Raw genomic sequence first — 18944 nt, 5'->3', positions numbered from 1 at the left:
CCAACTGCTAAAGAGATCCAGGCTTCCAATAACTAATGGATGAAACTGAGAGATTTGAGAAGACAATAATTAAATGTGCAGGCTGCTGAGGGAAGTATGTCTGATTCCTGGCATCTTTTAAACAGTGAACAGGCAACCAAGGCAGGTCTCCTCAGAAAACAGCTCGAGGAACCATCTGGTGATGTCATTTGAATAGCACGAAACTATCCCTCTGTCCAAAACCCTTCTTCCCTTTGGCTGTGCCAAGATGACAGAAATCTCGGCATTGATTAAGGTTTGGGGTTCAGAGTGAAGGCTTTTATGAAATAAAAATAGTATATAACTCTGTAGTTACACTGTGCAATTTCCACAAGTTCTTTGTGTAAAGACTCAACTTTACACAAAGGCAATGAAAATACACTTGGAGCCCAGGGGGTGGTGTGCAACCTTTCTTTACTATGAAGAATTTTTGTTTTTATGAATCCTCATTCAGTTTGTGAAGAGATAGAATTTCACGCATCTCTGATGTTCTCTTTCTCTTTACCTTTTATCCTTTCTATTCATCTCCTCTTTCCCTCCCCATGAACCTGGATCCTCCCCACTTATTCTTTGTGTCCAAGGTCAAGGTGATCCAATAGATCTTTGACTGGGAATTCTAGACCTGTGTACATATTACAGTAGCTGCAGCCACATATGGCTATCGCACACTTACAATGTGACTACTGTGACTGAGGAAATGAATTTTTATTTTAGTTTAATTTTAATTAATTTAGGTTTAAAAACTGAAGCTACTAAACAGCACTAAACACAGTTTGATTGTTTTGGTAGGACTGCATTTTACTGTAAACTTTGAAAACTTAGCATTGAATTGAGATGTGCTAAAAGTGTAAAATACACACTAGAGTTCAAAGATTTAGTATAAAAAAGAATGTAAAATGTCTATAATCATAATCATTTTTACATTAGCTAAAAGTTGAAATAATATTTTGGATAATTAGTCTAAATAAAATATGTTGTTAAAATTTATGTTACCTGTTTCTTTTTACTTTTTTAATGTGGTTATTAGAAAATTTATATATGTGTCTCTCATAATTCTAATGAACAGTACTTTCTAGATTCTTGCATTCTTCAAGATGGAACAATTCAAGATTGAATACAAACGAGCCATTCTCTTGGTTATATAGATCATCTTTCATAGCATAAATTCAATGCCAAGAGACTTGCCTCCCTCTCCAGGTTGAGGAAAACAAAAAAGTATGGAGAACAAACCCCATCTTGAAGCAATCACCAGTTCCAACACTCAGCACCACGGAGAGTATCAGATTAGCTGCCTTCGGGGGGTGGGTAATAAAAGGACCGGGAGAAGCAAATTTTGATGGCTGGGTTGGGAAAGAAAGGAGATGAAGGTGTAGACAAGTAGGAGAATATTCCAAATCATGGAACATTTTCAAGACAGCTTGTTGAGTGCTGACTTCAGAGGGAGACCATTAGACATGAATATCTTGGGTTTCTGGAGGGGTGAGTGTACTATAGAGGAGAAAGAGGAAACTGAGCAGAAGATGGAAACATCCCAAAATAAGTTTTGGGGTGGACTGTCGACAAACATCCTTGAAGGCATCTGTTTGAAATCCATGGCTTACGATATCACTTCTGATATCAGATAGCATTCTTCTTCAAGATTCTACTCCTGGTCTTCTGTGGCATTGGTTTGAAAGTCCTTCCATTGATGCTGCAGCTGCCCCAGTGACCTTATTTTGTCCTTAGTACCTACCTCAATGTCCTTTTGAAGAGATAGCTGAGTAGGTGGGAAACAAACAATTTCCCCATAGCCTTCTAAAGTCCAAAAATGTAGAATTTCAGTGGTGGTTGTTTATGTCATTTAAACTCACTGATATAATTTTCGATTTTTTTTTTTTTTTTTTTGGCGGTACGCGGGCCTCTCACTGTTGCAGCCTCTCCCGTTGCAGAGCACAGCCTCCAGATGCGCAGGCTCAGCGGCCATGGCTTACAGGCCCAGCCGCTCCGCAGCATGTGGGATCTTCCCGGACCGGGGCACGAACTTGTGTCCCCTGCATCGGCAGGTGGACTCTCAACCACTGCGCCACCAGGGAAGCCCAATTTTAGATATTTACTACATCTAATCCTCTCATTTTACAGATAAGTGAGAGAGAGACAGAGACAGAGACAGAGACTGACAGAGAGACAGAGATGGAGAGAGGCTGAGAGATGATGTGCCTTGCCCAGGATTAGCCACTAGTCAGGATCAGCTGAAGCCACTAGAAACAGAACTGGAACTGTATCTTCAGGATCCTAAGACCTAGTTGAGGTCTACCACTACCTTATTACTTACACCAGTTTTAACTGATGGTGCCACCCTAATTGGTACTTTTACTTATCATTTGAGTTCTCTGCAGAGCCTAGTAGATTCTGGACTGCTATATAGTTATGGTCTGGTAAAGATTATGATTTATTTAATCCAGCACATTTTGAATTTTAAAAATGTTCTGGTCACAAACAAAATATACTTTGTACGATTTTTAGGGGATAAAAATGATACTGAAGTTTCTAACTGAATAAGCTTTGGGATAAGAAAGTATTCTCAAAGAACATTCTTTACCTTTCATTTTATTTCCTGGCCTGACCATCAGTAATATTTCCTGAGAAAAGGAAGGAATTTGGTTATTACCAGCTATCTAAAAATTAAATGAAGTAAAATTAAATGCTATTTTAAAATATTTCAGAATTAGCATTTAAATAAATAGCTTGCCTTGATGATTACAAGTCAAGAGTAGCTTCAGGAGGCCGAAACTATAAGCCAAGCCTATATACGAGAAAAGTCATATCTACAGCTTCTCAAAAATATGGAAAATTGTTACAAATGGTACCGTTCCTACAGAGAATGCAATATACAGTATCTAGAAACTGTCTTTATATAGTGACATTGATATTGTATAATTTCATCCATTTTTCCAGTAAGAAGGGATAAATACACCAACTGTGTAGGTCGTATACATTTTTTTCATTACCATAAGAAAATGAAAAAAAACAGACTCTCTTAGGATGGATTATGTAACATGTAGAATTCATGATTACTATTTTACAAGGAGTTATTTGTATATGAAATCTTGCGGACTCGAGATTGAAAATGTGTGATTTACAAGCAAAGAAAAAAACAGCTTTAAATCTTAGTGCCCTGCATTTCAAATTTCTGGCTGATTTATAAGTCTTTTAAATCCCATGCTATTAAACAATTCAAAACTTCTATGGCTGTATATGTGTAGCTAATATTAACTGCTCAACCAGCCAGCCTGTGGCATTTTGCATGCTATTTTTCATTTTTTCCATCTGTCTTTTTCCTCATCCAGCTTTTTCAGAAATGTTATTCCTATTTCTGTCACACTGTCACCTTTTAGTCTGTTTTGCAAGAATGTAACATCAGCAGCTAAATGAACCTAGGAAAGACAAAAAGAAAAAACAAAACAAAACAGGCCTGAGTCATTCAGGTTTTAAAAAAAACAACCTCTAATTTCTTCTGTCTTTATTTTCAGTTTGATTTACCCCGTAAAGAGCTGACTTTCTTTACAAAATGATAAAAAAAGAGCTTTTTCTGTGGATGAAGGGCCCTTTACTGTGCGTCCTCCATTGATGATCTGGCTGTGGTCAGCTCTGTGTGTGAGTCTGCAAAGAGAGGGGTGGTCCAGGACAGGCTCAACCTGCTTGATTCTGGGGCAAGCCCAGGATGTGGGCCCCTTTTTGTTCACAGTGTGGGTCTAAACTAAGGCTCCATCTCAGGAAGAACACAAATTCCCAACTCAAAGATAGCCTTGACTCAATGTGCCTTGCCAAGCAGAACTTCCAAGGATAAATGGCTTCTTAAAATGATTTTTCTCCAATTGACTTGCTATAAATCACTCTGTCATTAGCTCAATAACATAATCACTTGTCCTAACAACATTTAGCAATTACTTATGGCTTTGAGAGCTGTGAAAAAACACCAAATAAATAAATTATAAGTATAAAATTAAAAATTGAAATTATAGACATGAATATTTGATACCCAGGCCTTCTTTTCCACAATAAAGCATTTCTCATTTCCCAGACACTGAAGTAAACCCTAGGGCTTGCTTCTCTATTCATTAAAATATACTCACATTGAGCTTCTCTGGTGGCGCTGTGGTTGAGAGTCCGCCTGCCGGTACACGGGACACGGGTTCATGCCCCGGTCTGGGAGGATCCCACGTGCTGCGGAGCGGCTGGGCCGGTGAGCCATGGCCACTAAGCCTGCGCGTCCAGAGCCTGTGCCCCGCAATGGGAGAGGCCACAACAATGAGAGGCCCGTGTACTGCAAAAAAAAAAAAAACAAAAAAAGAAATATATATATATACTCACATAAGAGCAGCATATTGCTGGCCTACCCTCAATAGAGTACCTGTTCAGCTATTTTAAGTCATTGGGATAGATAAGATATAAGCAAAAGTACCTAGTAAAAAATATCTAGTAGTTAAATTATGACAAAGACAAAAACGATCTTATGGGGAAAAAATGAGAGTGAATTTAGCTTCCATATTTCAAAGTGCACTGTACATATGAACTACCATATGACCCAGCAATCCCACTATTGGGCATATACACTGAGAAAACCGTAATGCAAAAAGAGTCATGTACCACAATGTTCATTGCAGCTCTATTTACAATAGCCAGGACATGGAAGCAACCTAAGTGTCCATCGAAAGACGAATGGATAAAGAAGATGTGACACATATATAAAATGGAATATTACTCAGCCATAAAAAGAAACGAAATTTATTTGTAGTGAGGTGATGGACCTAGAGTCTGTCATACAGAGTGAAGTAAGTCAGAAAGAGAAAAACAAATACATTATGCTAACATATATATATGGAATCTAAAAAAAAAAAAAAAGTGTTCCAAAGAACCTAGGGGCAGGACAGGAATAGAGACGCAGATGTAGAGAATGGACTTGAGGACACGGGGAGGGGGAAGGGTAAGCTGGGACAAAGTGAGAGAGTGGCATGGACATATATACACTACCAAATGTAAAATAGATAGCTAGTGGGAAACAGCCGCATAGCACAGGGAGATCAGGTCCGTGCTTTGGGACCACCTAGAGGGGTGGGATAGGGAGGGTGTGAGGGAGATGCAAGAGGGAGGGGATATGGGGACATATGTATATGTATAGCTGATTATACAGCAGCAACTAACAACAATGTAAAGCAATTATACTCCAATAAAATTGTTTTTAAAAATACCTAGTAAAAGCAAATAATAAGTGAAAAAGCCTGGGTCTAGTAGGCAGTTAATTAATATTTATTGAGTCTTACCTGACTCACTCCCCTCTCTCACTAAGAATTCCCTGGTCAACCAGCCTGCATTTGTTAAACCATAGACTTTGGTGTACCAACTTATCTGCTCCTGTAGCGTGCAAAAACCATGCTTTTGTGATGCTCACCATCCAATAGAAGGATGTACAGTGCACTTTGAAATATGGAAGCTGAATTCACTCTCATTTTTTCCCCATAAGATCTTTTTTGTCTTTGTCATACTTTAACTGAAAATCAGTTAAAATAACAAAAAGACTACATTGAAATTATTTGGATATTTGGGACCATATGAAGTCTGATACATATTTGCCATTCAGCACATATAATCAACTGTTACCCATGAAAGCTGGAGACTTCTTTATTCTATTTCAGACCTGATTTTTTTCCCCAATCTACATGTGAATCACACTGAACTAATTCAACTTCCTTGTCCCTTGAACAAAATATTATTTTTGTGCCTTTGGGCAAGGTCCTCCTTTTACCTGGAATATTATTTTCCTCTTACCCCAAGACCTTCACCTAACTGCTTTTTATCTTTCAGATGTCAGCTCAGAGTTTCCGTAGGAAAGCTTCCCTGCCCACCTCCCACCCCACTCCACCCCACCCCATCCCAGGTCCTCCCGTGGCCCTAAGTCATTTGACTTCTGTACTGGACAGAAGATTCTTGAAGGGCAATAACCGTGTTTTGTTCATCTGTGTATGCTCCGTGCCTCTTAACAGATGCTGATCACTGTCTTGGTTAAATCAATGAATAATTCAGGTGTGGAAGCCAGCCTCCAAGATGGCCCACAATGACCCCGCCTCCTATCATTCAGGTAGTCCCCTCCAACGTTGTCCCAGAGTTGACAGCACCTGTTGTGATTAGATCTACAAAGAGACGTATGTGACAAAGAACTTCATGAAGCCTCTAACCGACTGCGAGAGAAAGGCACTGAAGCCACGTGAGTGAGCTTGGAAGTGGATTCCCAGCCTTAGTCAAGCCTTCAGAGACTGCAGCCCTGACCAACCGCTTGACTGCATGTGCATTAAGCTGTGAAAGGCTTTGAATCACAGCCACCTAGCAGAGCTGCTACCAGATTCCTGATCCTCAGAAACTGTGTGAGATAATAAATATTTGTTGTTTTAAGAGACTGCATTTGGGGGTAGTTACACTGCACTAGATAATGAATATACTTGGCAAAGTAGAGTCTGTGCCTTACCATTTCCAGGGCACCTCTGATAATCCCACAGAGTAAACTGCAGTAGCACAGAGAAGATCGCCCAGCAGGGAACTCTTCCACAAACTCCACCAGGGGATTCTTGTCAGGAATCAGGGAAAATTCATTTCTGCTTGAATTGTTACAGGTCACACTTGGTGTAATTCCCAAGTACATCTTGAAAGCAACCTAGTAAACAGGAAAAAATTTACAAAACTTGGTCTAGAACAAAGAACTGTTAGTAAGGCACCCAAATACCCTTTTCCAGGCGCAATGGTTAAGCTCGTGGCGTGTGTAGTCAGAAAGCCTGGGTTCACACTCTGCTTTGAAATTTACTGACCCTCTGACTTGGACAACCCTTCAACCCTTTTATTTTCATGGAGTATCCTAAAGGACAAGTTTTCTATGGAAATAATATGGTTTATGAAACTTAGAGTTAAGGCATCATTTTTGAAAAAATCTTTTTCAAAAGTGAATATCCTTTAGGAGGGTAAGAAATTAAAATATTTCCAATCATCAGCATACTAGCATAATGTTTGTCACATGTGCCTAGTAAAGGATAAGATCCTGAATTAGAAGGGACCCAAGACACACCTGCCACAACAGGAAGGCGACAGAGCAGAGGGCAGAGGGTGCCATGGGAAGATTAAACCCAAGGGTGTGTTTTGGGAAGTGGAGGGAGCCGTAACACCAAGGATGACAAGCCTCTGAGAAGGAACAAGGGTTAGTGGTGGGAGGCACAAAAGTGAGTCATAACGCAGCTTCTCAAAAAAGTCTGCTGTTTTAAAGAGCTGAAAGAATTCTACAATGTCGAGATAGAGGAAGCCTTGGAGACTATTTCTTGCATACCTCCAGTTTCTCAAATGAGTAAACTGGGGCTCAGAGAAGTAAAATGACATGGCTAAGTTTACATTGTAACTTAGTTCCCTGGCTTCTAGTCCAAGGGCCTTCCTTGTCACAAAATATACAGGCCTGGAATCTGAAGTTCATTAATGGAAATTTGTCAGCTTGACTGTTGTCTTTCAAGTGCCTTAATTAATTTAATTTTAAAATTAAAAGCAGTGTAGGACAGATATGGGGACAATTTCCTTAAATTGTTTATAATTAGAAGTACTAAAAGTTTCACCATTCATTCATTCATTCAACAGTACTCATTGAGCACTGCCTGTCTAGCACAGTGCCTGGCACTCTGTGGAGTGGAGTGTGGAGTTCGATAACTATTTGAAAAACGAATTATTGAGTAAGCATCCATTCTGTGTTTGACATCGTATTTATGCCCAGAATACAAAATGTAATAAGATGTAGTTCCTGTTTTATAAGAGCTCACAGTTAAAGAGGAGCTATAGATATTAAAAAAATAACTGCAATACTATAAGCTCTGCAAGTACAATGTTATATATTTGGTAGCAACCCTGGAAATATTCACAGAATAAGAAGCTTCTACCCTGTTTATGAATACTGAGTGAAAGTTTGCCAGGTGGACAAGGTCAGGTGTGTGTGTGTTGTGGCGGGGGGAATATTCCAGATAGAAGGAACATGTCAAGGGCATGAAATACCATGAGGAGGTTCAGAGGAAGTTGGCATCTATCCACTTGTGGGCAACAGGGAGCCCCAAAGGTGTGAGTAGGCTAGGGAGGAACTGGTTTTCTGTTTTAGAGGGATCTCCTTTATGTCAGCATAGAGGATGGATTTAGGGTTGAGAATGGGGGTGGTCATGAGGTCAAAGGCAGAGATACCAATCAAGAGGTTACTATGAAAGTCTAGGAAAGAAATGATTAGGACCCTTCTCACTTTGTCTTTCATTCAAAACTCAAACTCTCCCTGAACTTTTCCATGTACATTTCAAATAGCCCAACTCCTAAAATTTGGTTTAAGTCACTAGTCAGTTAAAGAGGATGTAAAATGAATCTTCCAGATCTTAAGTCAAAGTGCAAAAGTCTGAAGCAACAAGAGAAAAATACCATCATGAAACTCTAGGCTAGGAGGCTTGATTCAATGGCTCTCAACCAATTGGCTGAAACCCTATTTCTGCTAATGTTGATTCCTCTGGTTGGAAAATTCCTAGACTATTACTACCTGCAGAGTCGCAATTTCTTTCTGATTCTCAATCCAAGCCACATGGAAATAACACAAAAATGGAGGCTGTTCACTTTGAATTTACTCTCATTCTCAGTGTTTTGGCTCTAGTTTCACGGCCTAATATCCACCAGTAGGAGGCATTGTCTGAACACTGTTGGGAAATATTCATTCCTAGGGAATGACATTGTTTCCTTATCTGGCTGAATTCAGTCTGAGAAGGACTGTTGCTTCTCACGAAGAAAGAGCTCCACCCTCGGCCACTGCCACAGCTGCTCTGCCAATAAATAAGAGCAAAGCGTTTTCCCTTTGTGTATCTCCAACATGGATGCTTTTCAGGGGATTTTAAGATTCATCCTCAACCGGAAAACTGTTATCGGCTACAGCTTTTTGGCTCTGCTGACTGTGGGAGGTGAGCGTCTCTTTTCACTCGTGGCTTTTAAGTGTCCCTGCAGCACTGAGAATGTGGTGTACGGATTGGTTTTCCTTTTTGCTCCTGCCTGGGTGTTACTGATCCTGGGATTCTTTCTGAACAACAGGTCATGGAGACTCTTCACAGGCTGCTGTGTGAATCCCAGGAAAATCTTCCCCAGGGGCCACAGCTGCCGCTTCTTCTATGTTCTCGGTCAGATCACTCTGAGTTCATTGGTGGCTCCAGTAATGTGGCTTTCTGTGGCTTTGCTCAATGGGACGTTTTATGAATGTGCCATGAGTGGGACCAGAAGTTCAAGACTCCTGGGGCTGATTTGCAAGGGCAAGCCCAAAGAGTGCTGGGACGAACTTCACAAAGTACCTTGCAGCAAAATCAGCATGACCCATACAGACTACGAAGAACTGAAACTGTCCCTGCAAGCCCAGTCTCAGGTAAGAAAGGACAAACGTGACTTTTTTCTCCAGAGTGAGCTTGAAGTATTCTCTCAGTACTCCGTTGAGCCAGGGCTGAGTCTGAATCCTCCTAAAACATCTTGAAACGAAATGGAAATTGGAACACGGGGCAGCATTAAGACAATCTGAGGAAAAGCTTTTCAGTGGTTGCTTGGCTAGTAAAATTGCTGATTGGATTGTCTTTTCCATTTCTGAAAAGAAATCTCCTCTGAGTTATACATATGTAAATACTTACGTATTTTAAGACAATCTCTCTGGGTTAATTTTGTAAATAATGCATGACACTAACTCATAATAGAGTGCTAATGGCAGAGTAATTAGAAGTTACTGCCTCCTATTAATTATTTTCAAACTGGTTTCTCAGAAAAACACACATATCTATTAAAATATAGCTGAACGAAATGAGATAATACTTTCCAAAGCCGCACATAATATAATTAGTGTAGAAATTCCCTTGCACGATTTCTGGCAACTGCTATCTCTATGTATAAATATTGTCAAGATGGAGGAGAACTTCCTGTATAAAGTGGGGGTTGGCAGTCTCTATATAGCCTTCAGTGAAACGGGACCATATTCTCCAGGGAGGTTTCGTCCTGTGCTCTGTGCTCTACAGCTAAAAAAGTTCTTACATTATTTTAGAAGCTCAAGATTTGGGGCACTGTTTTATTTAACAGCAGGAAATTGTAGCTTTACCTAATTGACACAAGGAAGTGGCTTGTCATCCTTCCAGGTACGTGAGCACAAATCCAGATGTGAGCCTGGCCCTGGCCTCAGGAAAAGACTGAATTCCTACTTGTGAGGAGCAGGAATGACATTCCCCAAATCAAAATAAGCAATAAGAGTAGATAAATAGATCCACAGTTTGTCAGGAATGCTATTTGTTTAAGAATAAATGTGCTGAAAATAGTGTAATTTTACTTCTTTTCAGCATAGACTCGCCTTTTCAACAACACATCAAGGAAAAATCTTTTTCTAAAATCATACTTTCCAAAACTGGTTGGCGATATAGTCATACTCTCTTCATAAACTGCTAAGCCTAAAAATGCTCCCCAAACAAAATCTTTTGTTTCATGCATAAAGCTCATCTTAGATAAAAACATGCCAGGCTCCCTTTTTTGGTTGAAGGAGGGTATTAATTACAAGTGTTATGATACAATGAATGATGTATGATTTGTGTCCTCGGGCACCAGGCTCCATTCAGGTAGATCCAAACACTTGTCACTGTGTGAACTTTTCCTCTCTAAACAGAGGCATAAGGAAATCATGCACATCCTCCCATAGCTTAGCCTGGGCACGCTGACCTGTTTACTTTTCAGAGGAATGAGAAGGGCCTGGGGCTGATTCCTAGAAGAGGCATAAGAGATGTGGACAAAGGGAGCTGTGTCACAGCAGGTGCTGACTACAGTGCTTCCCACAGGCAGGAGCGACAAAGAGTCCAGACCAACAGCCGGGTGTGCGGCTGGGGGTAAAAGGTGCCGCGTCCATGGGTGGAGCAGAGAAATGAATCCAGCTGGGTGGCTTGCTATTCCTCAGGAAGGTAGGGTAGAGCAGTGGCAAGAACTCCGTCTTGGAGTTCGCTCTCCTTGGGTTTGAATACTGATTCTACCACTTACCAGCTATGTGGCCCAGAGCTACTGGTTTGACCCCTCAGGGTCCCAGTTTCCTCATAGTTTCCTCCTACCTTGGAGGGGTGCTGGAAGGTATAGTAGATGATGGACGTAAATGGATATAAAGCTGCTGGCACGGAGTAAGTGTTCTAAACTGACGAGAAAAACGCCAGGGTTTCAGGGAGAAGACTCGTGCAGAACGGGACACTCTTGAGGGCTGGGGTGGGAGCATCCACCATGTCTAGGTAGACCCTGGGTACCATGAATTAGGCTCAGTTCTCAGTGCTCAGCGCTCAGTGAGGTGAGAGCGAGTCGAAGGTAAGGTCATGCAATGGGGGGAAGGGGAGTCTGAAGCTGATCAAACAGTTGATGACACAGCAGCATTGGTTCAGATACTGAGGTGAGCTGGCCTACTGGCCTACAGGAGAACCTGTGTGGAAAAAGAAAGGTAGAGGTTAAAGAAAAGAGGAAGATCCGAGGGAGCTAAGCACAAGTGACTAAAGTAAATGTGAGGACTTTTCACACAATGGAAGCTGTGCTTCATTTGTTAAATCACATCAGAAAGATATCCTGTGTTCAGTAATGCTTTTACATAGACATGGATACATTTGAAAAGTAGCAGCACATGACAATGGCTGATACTTACTGAGTCACGTGTATGTCTACATCATCTCATTTTAATGCCCCAAATTACCCTCTGAGGTAGGTAAGCCCCACTTTACAACTGAGAAACCTGAGGCATGGAGAATAGCCACAGAAAGGAGAAAGTTGAGATTTAAACCCAACTAGTGGCAACCCAGAATTAACATTCATGTGGGGTCTGAGACCCTGTACAATGACCTCCATAGTCTGGAGTTGGAGTTTGGGAAACACTTGTTTAAAGCATTGGAGCATATTTGTGGTTCTGTTACGGTCTGAATGGGTTTATTTGCAGATTGTTTCTGTGTTCAGATAGGCCCATCTGCTGAGAAATACTAAGGGCCATTTAACTAAAATGTCAAGAGAAACTTTGAAAGAGCTTTGTTAGCTGTCCACATATGAACTTAATTCCAATTGTGAAAAATATAATTAGAACAACACAAAATTTAGAAGATAAGTTGAGCTGCTTAGACTTCTGCTTTTAAAGTTCAGAAAAAACCCCCAGCAGAACCATTTCGTATTCAGAGAGGAATTTGTGTTTTCCAATTACCCAAATTCAGAACCAGCAAATCCTGAAGGTTTGCAATGACTCTATTTTTTTTTTCTTGGCTTTTATGCAGGCTTCCAATTCTTATAGCTTCAGTTTCCTTATTGTGTTACGTTTGTCTCACTTTATCCTGGATAATGAGTGATTTTATATATATATATATATATATATATATATATATATAATAGCTAGTACTATTTGAGGGCTTGGTTTTCCCAGTTCTTGGATAATCTATATTTTTGCTCATTTCCATTTGCCTACTTTCTGGGTCTTTCTTTGCATACCAGCAATGGTGGGTAGGATGGAGAATAGAGGTTAGGTAAACCCTAACTTTATTTGACTGTAAAAAAAACCTGTCGTTAGTAATTAAGATGAAGGATTTCAACCGAGGTCTGGTATTAAATTAGCCGTACACTTCCCAATAACACTACCCCGGCTCCCGGAGAAGTGGCTTTACTTTGGAGGTCCTCAATATTTCTTTCTTTCTAAGATTCTAGGCTGGTTCCTGATTTGTTCAGCAGCTTTCTTCTCTCTGCTCACCGCTTGTTATGCTCGCTGTCGATCAAAAGTTAGCTACCTTCAGCTGAGTTTTTGGAAGACGTATGCACAAACAGAGAAGGAGTACTTGGAAAATACGCTCCTGGACTATGCCAAAAAGCTGAGTGAGAGGAACCTGAAATGCTTCTTCGAAAACAAGAGGCCAGAGGTCTTCTCCATGCCTACCTTTGCGGCCTGGGAGTCTGCTTCAGAGCTGCATTCTTTCCACCCAAACCAGCAACATTACAGCGTCCTCCACAGGGTGGTGGAAGATGGTCTGGAACTTCGCCCTGAGGATGATGAGACAACAATGGTGCTTGTGGATGCTTCTCAAAATGTGCAGCTCACCGACCATCACTGACTCGTGGTGTCTAGACATCTTCCTACTGCATCAACAGCTACCCGAGCATCTGTGCGTTTTCTCACATTTAGTGTTTCTTTATAAGACAATAACGCAAAGGCAAGCAGCTTTGCAGCTCCCAGCTGCAGACAGTGTCATGTGCTCAAACTGATGCTGAGTGACTGGCCAAGGATGGTGACAGAGGTGCTGTCGCATTTGTCGGGGGTTGGGCTCAGGGGCTTCAAGTTCTAAGATTTTATGATTGACAGTGAGATTCATGCAAGAAGGTCTGCCACTCTGTGTAAATATGGTCATGGCATCCGGGGGTAGCGGTGGTGACTTGTGAGTGAGTGTGGTACTCTTAACAGACTTCTGTACAGTGGGATCTGCAGTGTAGTTGGTAGAAATCCTCACTCAGTAAACCTATCCTGCTGCCTTTCAAGGATGTGTGAAATTCTATCATTTGAAATTCATTTCCTTGGAATCTGAAGACACCGGTTCTCAGAATAACACATTAAAAGAATATGATGCCTAAAATTCAGAGCTTTTCACATGTTTCCACTATGCACTGAAAGTAGACCCCTATGGTCAGGGCTGTATTATGACTTTTGTGGGCTCTAGGTACTCTTGCCTTCATGAGGCCATTTCTACGTTAAAAAATACACATACACACAAGCACAAATATACATATATATATTTATGACTATTGATATAGACATATATTAATATTACATGTTAAAACTTTTTTTCAACCTTGAAGTTCATTTATTTCCTGTGACTTTATAAGAAACTAAAAACACTTTTGTGGGCACTTACAGAATGCAAATTTTGCATTCTATTATGTAATATATCCACATTAGTTTAACTATACAGATATATTAATTCCCTCTAAATCTCTGAGTGGGATTGATATTTAAGGGAGAGGCACCATGTTCTATGCTGTGACTCACATCTTATACCACAGAGAATCCTTACCTCCTAGCTGGAGAATCCTGGGGATGAACTCCTTATTACCATGGAACATCATCCCAAATTGGGGAAAGGATCCTATAGGTATAAGACCTGAAACAACATATCCTTGGGAACTTGGAGGTGCAGAATCAGGTTGTGTGTGTGTGTGTGTGTGTGTGTGTGTGTGTGTGTAGGTGGGAGAGTGGGGGGTGGGGGCTGTGATGTTGCAATATTTGAAATACTGTTTGGGTTTTAAACATGGTATGTGATAAATGTTTAACAACTGGCTCTCAAAAAAAAAAAAAAAAACCAACCCTGATTTGAAGTGTTAGCCAATTTCTATGATGTAATTTCAAGTTACCACAGTGATGTCACTGAAAGCAGAGTTAGGAAGAGATGCTAACTATGGGCTCTATGAGCTAGAACTTTCTAAGAAGTTTTTTATAGCTAGTATTTTTTTTTTTTTTTGCATTTACTTTGATTCTAGCCAGACCATCTCCCGTGCAACTTTGGTGCATCTGAGTTTCACTGTAATAAAACCTAACCATGGGAAATTAAACTTGGCTCAGTGGCTCCAATTGAGAGATGGAGTCTCTTTCTCTTCTTGATTCTGACCTTAATGAACCAATAGAATGTAGCAGAAGTGAATCCAGATTGCAGAATTGTTGCAGCTTATGCCTTGGTCTCTGGCTATGCTCAGCCTGGTAAAAGCCAGCCACCATGTAAGAAGTCCAATTACCCTGAGAGCGCCAAGCTCTGAAGAAAGCCAAGCTAGCCAAATGGAGAGAGAGAGAGAGAGAGAGAGTGAGAGAGAGAGAGATAGAGAGAGAGAGAGAGAGAGAGAGAGAGAGAGAGATTAAAAAGAGTTAGTTGGCTAACTCCAATTCTTTGAGTCATTCTATTGATAGGTTAGGTAAAATACCAGGCATCTGAGTGAAGAAGTCATTTTGGACTTTCCAGCCTCAGCAGACAAGACATGGAGAAGAACCAACCGACAGCCAGAAAAAAAGTCCCAGGTCTGTGGTCTGAGTGAAGTCATTCCAGCCATCAGACTTTCGAGCCACACCATCTGAGGCTGCAGACATTACAAAGGGGTCCCCACTATGTCCTGTCCAAATCCCTGATCCAGAAAATCATGAGCTTAAAAAAATATTTGTTGTTTTAAGCCATCAGATTTGGGGGCACTATGAGGTAAGTGCCCTAATATTTTCACTAATATGTGAAAATCAGAATTTATTAAAAGAGAAAAATTAGAGGCAAATTGAATTTATACACAGATTTATACAAAAATTCTCCCTATGCATAGGTGTTTCCTTAATAATTTTTTCCTCTTGATTTCTGGAAGCAGTATATCCTCTATGGAATGATTTGATAGATGCTGAATAGGTACCTCTCCAAACTAGCTCCACCAAAGCCTGAAATTCATTTTTAATGATTTTGGTTTGAAAGGAACACACTGATGTGAGTTAATTCAGTTTAAAATAAATAACTGAGAGGAGAAACATACTGTTATCATTAATACCTAGAAGAAAATGGCAGTAGAAGGCACAGGATAGGTTGGCCTTGAGTAAAAGCTAGAAACAGATTGGTCTTCTAGGTTTGCTCCTCAAAGTGTTGCCTTCAAACCACAGCATCTGTAAACGAGGGAGCTGTTAGAAATGCAGAACCAGACCCCATCCTAGACCCGTTGAATCAAGCCTGCTGTTGAACGAGATCTTAGGTGATTCCTATGCAACTTAAGTTTTAGAAGTGCTGGCGTGGTGGTTCTCAAACTTCAACGCATGCCCAAATCATCTGGAGGGCTTGTTAACATGTAGATTGCTGAGCCCAAGTGGCTGATTTGGTAGGTTTGGGGGAAGAATTTGCATTTCTAACAAGTTATCAGGTGCTGCTGCTGCTGGTCTAGGGGTCACATCTTGAGAACAACTGCTCTAAAGCAGGGGTCCCCAACTGTCGGTCCGTGGCTTGTTAGGAACCAGGCCGCATAGCAGGAGGTGAGCAGCGGGCAAGCGAGCAAAGTTTCACCTGCCGCTCCCCATCGCTCCCCATCACTCACATCACCACCTGAAACATCCCCCCCATACCCCAGTCTGTGGAAAAATTGTCCTCCACAAAACCGGTCCCTGGTGCCGAGAAGGTTGGGGACCACTGCTCTAAAGCACAAAGCAGGCCACACCAAGGAAGGAAGCCTAGAAGAACTTCAGAATCTTGGGCCCCACCCCAAACCTACTGAATTAGACTTTATGCTGTTATCAACCTGAGAACATGGGGTAACTTTCCATGTATTTTCTATTTATTCAAGGTGACCTTTTATCCCTTAACGATATTTTAAAGTTTTCCTTACATAAGTTTTGCAAGCACTGTGCATTTGTAGGTAACTTCTTTGCTGCTAGTCTAATGGTTTCTTTTTCCTGTGATATTTTCTAAGTGATGGCTATTTGAGTACATGAAAAAGCTATTACTTTATGCATATTAGTTTTATACCACTATACCTTACTGATTTTAAGATTATCTTATTCTTCGTAGAGCTTTTCAGAATTAGAAAATAAATATTTTGCAACCTCTAATGACATAATGGATCTGGACAACAAATAATGAATTCTGAACTACCAGGTGAAGGCGGGATGGGTGAGGAACATGCAACTTGAAGCCACTCCTCTGTCTTAGCATCCCTAAAAATGGGACAACCACACATTATGTGACTCCTTATGTTATGCAGTGCAAGAGTAAGTACACAGTCCAACTTGTGAAATATTGTTTCCTAAAATAACTAAATCTGACTCTAATCAAGATCTTACTCTTAGTTTATAGGAAATGTAGGCAAGAGAAAACAAGTTAATTAACACCATGAGGAAGCAACCAAGTAAATATAGAATATAGGACATGCTATCGGACGTATGACCCAGCTTTCCGTAGACGAATGGCATTAAAAAAAGGAGAATAAAAGACTTAAGAGATGTAATGACCAGAAACAACATGTGGGCCTCATTTGTATCCTGTTTCAAACAACCACTGACACAGGATATCTTTGAGATATTTAGGGAAATATGAATGGGTATTAAATGGGTATTAGATAATTTCAAGGAATTGTTCATTTTGTTGTGTATGATAATAGCACATTGGTTTATGCTTTACCAGTTTGAGATGCACATTGAAATATTTATACGTGAATTACCAGAATGTCTAGAGTTTTCTTTAAAATATTTCAGCACAAAAAAAGGGGGAGCTGATAGTTGAAACAAGAAGGGCAAAATACTGATACTTATTGAAACTGGATAGTAGGTACTTGGGACTTATTACATATTCTCTTTATATTTGTGTAGGTTTGAAATTTTTCATAATAGTTATATGATGAAATAAACTATGTGCTCACCTCAGTTCTTTTTGCTGAAGTTCTGTCAATCAACTCCTGCTTGCCTGGAGTTTACCCTCCAGTATTATTCTCAGAAAAAGTTCTCAGGAATCCTATTCCTTGAATTTTTACATATTCAAGTTATTGACCTATTCTATACTTGAAGGACAGTTTAGCTGGTTCACACTTTCTCTACTTGACTATATTTTAAGTATTACTCTACTGTCTTTTGTCATTGAATTCTGTTAAGGAAACATCTGATGCCGTCTTAATTTATTACTAACGATGTTTTTAACCTATATTCTCACAAAATTCTTTCTTCATCTTTAAAGTCCAAAAACAGTACCAAATATGCTTTCAGATAGGTCTTTTGGATCAATTTTCCCTGCTACAAGTTATACTCTTTCATTATGGAGAAATATTTTCTCTTGTTTCAAGAAAATGGAGTTGGTGAGTTTCCCATTATTCTCCTTGTTGCTCTATATGATTTTTAAGAAACCTTATGGTTTTAGATTCAGAACTAAGCCACTGCTATGTTCCTATTGGAATCTCATTAATTTAATAATAATTTTAAAAAGCTAAGTTATCTTTTGGTCTTGATTCTTGTTTAACCCATTCCTACCCTCTCCTTCTCCTTTGCCCATTCATGCAACCAGCATAAAGTCAATACTTGCAGCCCCTCACCTATGAGATGAATAGCAAGGAGCAGTGGATCTGCACATGTACCTTTTATATGGCAGCTGCAAGGATGAAGACTTTTCTCGTTTGTGTGGTTGCTGCCTTGATTGTTGTCCTGTATTCAACCAATCCCATCATTGCCTAAAGTTCCCAGGGGAACCTAGATTGCCCTGAGGAGCTGACACAAGGAAGGATCTCGCTCCAGTTCTAATCATTTATAGCAGTGGCTTCTGACTAAACCTAAATGAAGCCCCAAATGTGTACTGGGACATAATGAGACTTTAGGAGAGGTAGAAGGGCAAGCTGAGCTACTGAGGCTGGACTTGAGCATGGAGCGTAACACCAGAAGGAGGCCTGGGGTTACTTGTAGGCAAGGCAAGTGTCAGTGGCTTTGTACTTATACCTATTGGAGTAGGGTTTTGGTCAAGAACATTAGGTTAGTTTAATCGCTTTTGGAGATTGGAAGATTCTTTTTTTTTTTAACTTAAAAAAATTATATTTATTTATTTATTTTTGGCTGCATTGGGTCTTCGTTGCTGCGTGCGGGCTGTCTCTAGCTGCAGTGAGCAGGGGGCTACCCTTCATTGCAGTGCGTGGGCTTCTCATTGTGGTGGCTTCTCTTGTTGTGGGTCTAGGCACGTGGGCTTCAGTAGTTGTGGCTCACGGGCTCAGTAGTTGTGGCTCGCGGGGTCTAGAGCGCAGACTCAGTAGTTGTGGCTCATGGGCTTAGTTGCTCCATGACATGGGGGATCTTCCTGGACCAGGGCTCAAACCCATGTGCCCTGCAATGGCAGGTGGATTCTTAACCACTGCGCCAC

General features: G+C 40.6%; 2 protein-coding genes across 3 annotated transcripts; one reads left to right on the top strand and one right to left on the bottom strand.

The window, feature by feature from the left end:
- Nucleotides 1-283: 283 nt before the first annotated feature.
- Nucleotides 284-15062, top strand: CALHM5 (calcium homeostasis modulator family member 5). 2 transcript variants are annotated; one of them, XM_032651791.1, is made up of 3 exons: nt 284-288; nt 8890-9454; nt 12759-15062. In XM_032651791.1, exons 2-3 carry the CDS (start codon nt 8915-8917, stop codon nt 13164-13166), a joined length of 948 nt encoding a protein of 315 aa, XP_032507682.1. In that variant the 5' UTR covers nt 284-288; nt 8890-8914; the 3' UTR covers nt 13167-15062. The 2 variants fall into 2 exon arrangements, with proteins under 2 accessions (XP_032507682.1, XP_032507681.1); XM_032651790.1 differs by lacking the exon at nt 284-288 and having other exon boundaries at nt 8796-9454.
- On the bottom strand, nt 3312-6697 carry TRAPPC3L (trafficking protein particle complex 3 like). The gene is made up of 2 exons (XM_032651792.1): nt 6518-6697; nt 3312-3431 (listed from the first exon to the last, which is right to left on the bottom strand). Exons 1-2 carry the CDS (start codon nt 6689-6691, stop codon nt 3312-3314), a joined length of 294 nt encoding a protein of 97 aa, XP_032507683.1. The 5' UTR covers nt 6692-6697.
- Nucleotides 15063-18944: the final 3882 nt, after the last annotated feature.

This window comes from Phocoena sinus, chromosome 12 (genome assembly GCF_008692025.1).
Source record: "Phocoena sinus isolate mPhoSin1 chromosome 12, mPhoSin1.pri, whole genome shotgun sequence".
Lineage (NCBI taxonomy): Eukaryota > Metazoa > Chordata > Mammalia > Artiodactyla > Phocoenidae > Phocoena > Phocoena sinus.
This window is presented reverse-complemented; position numbering and strand designations above follow the sequence as displayed.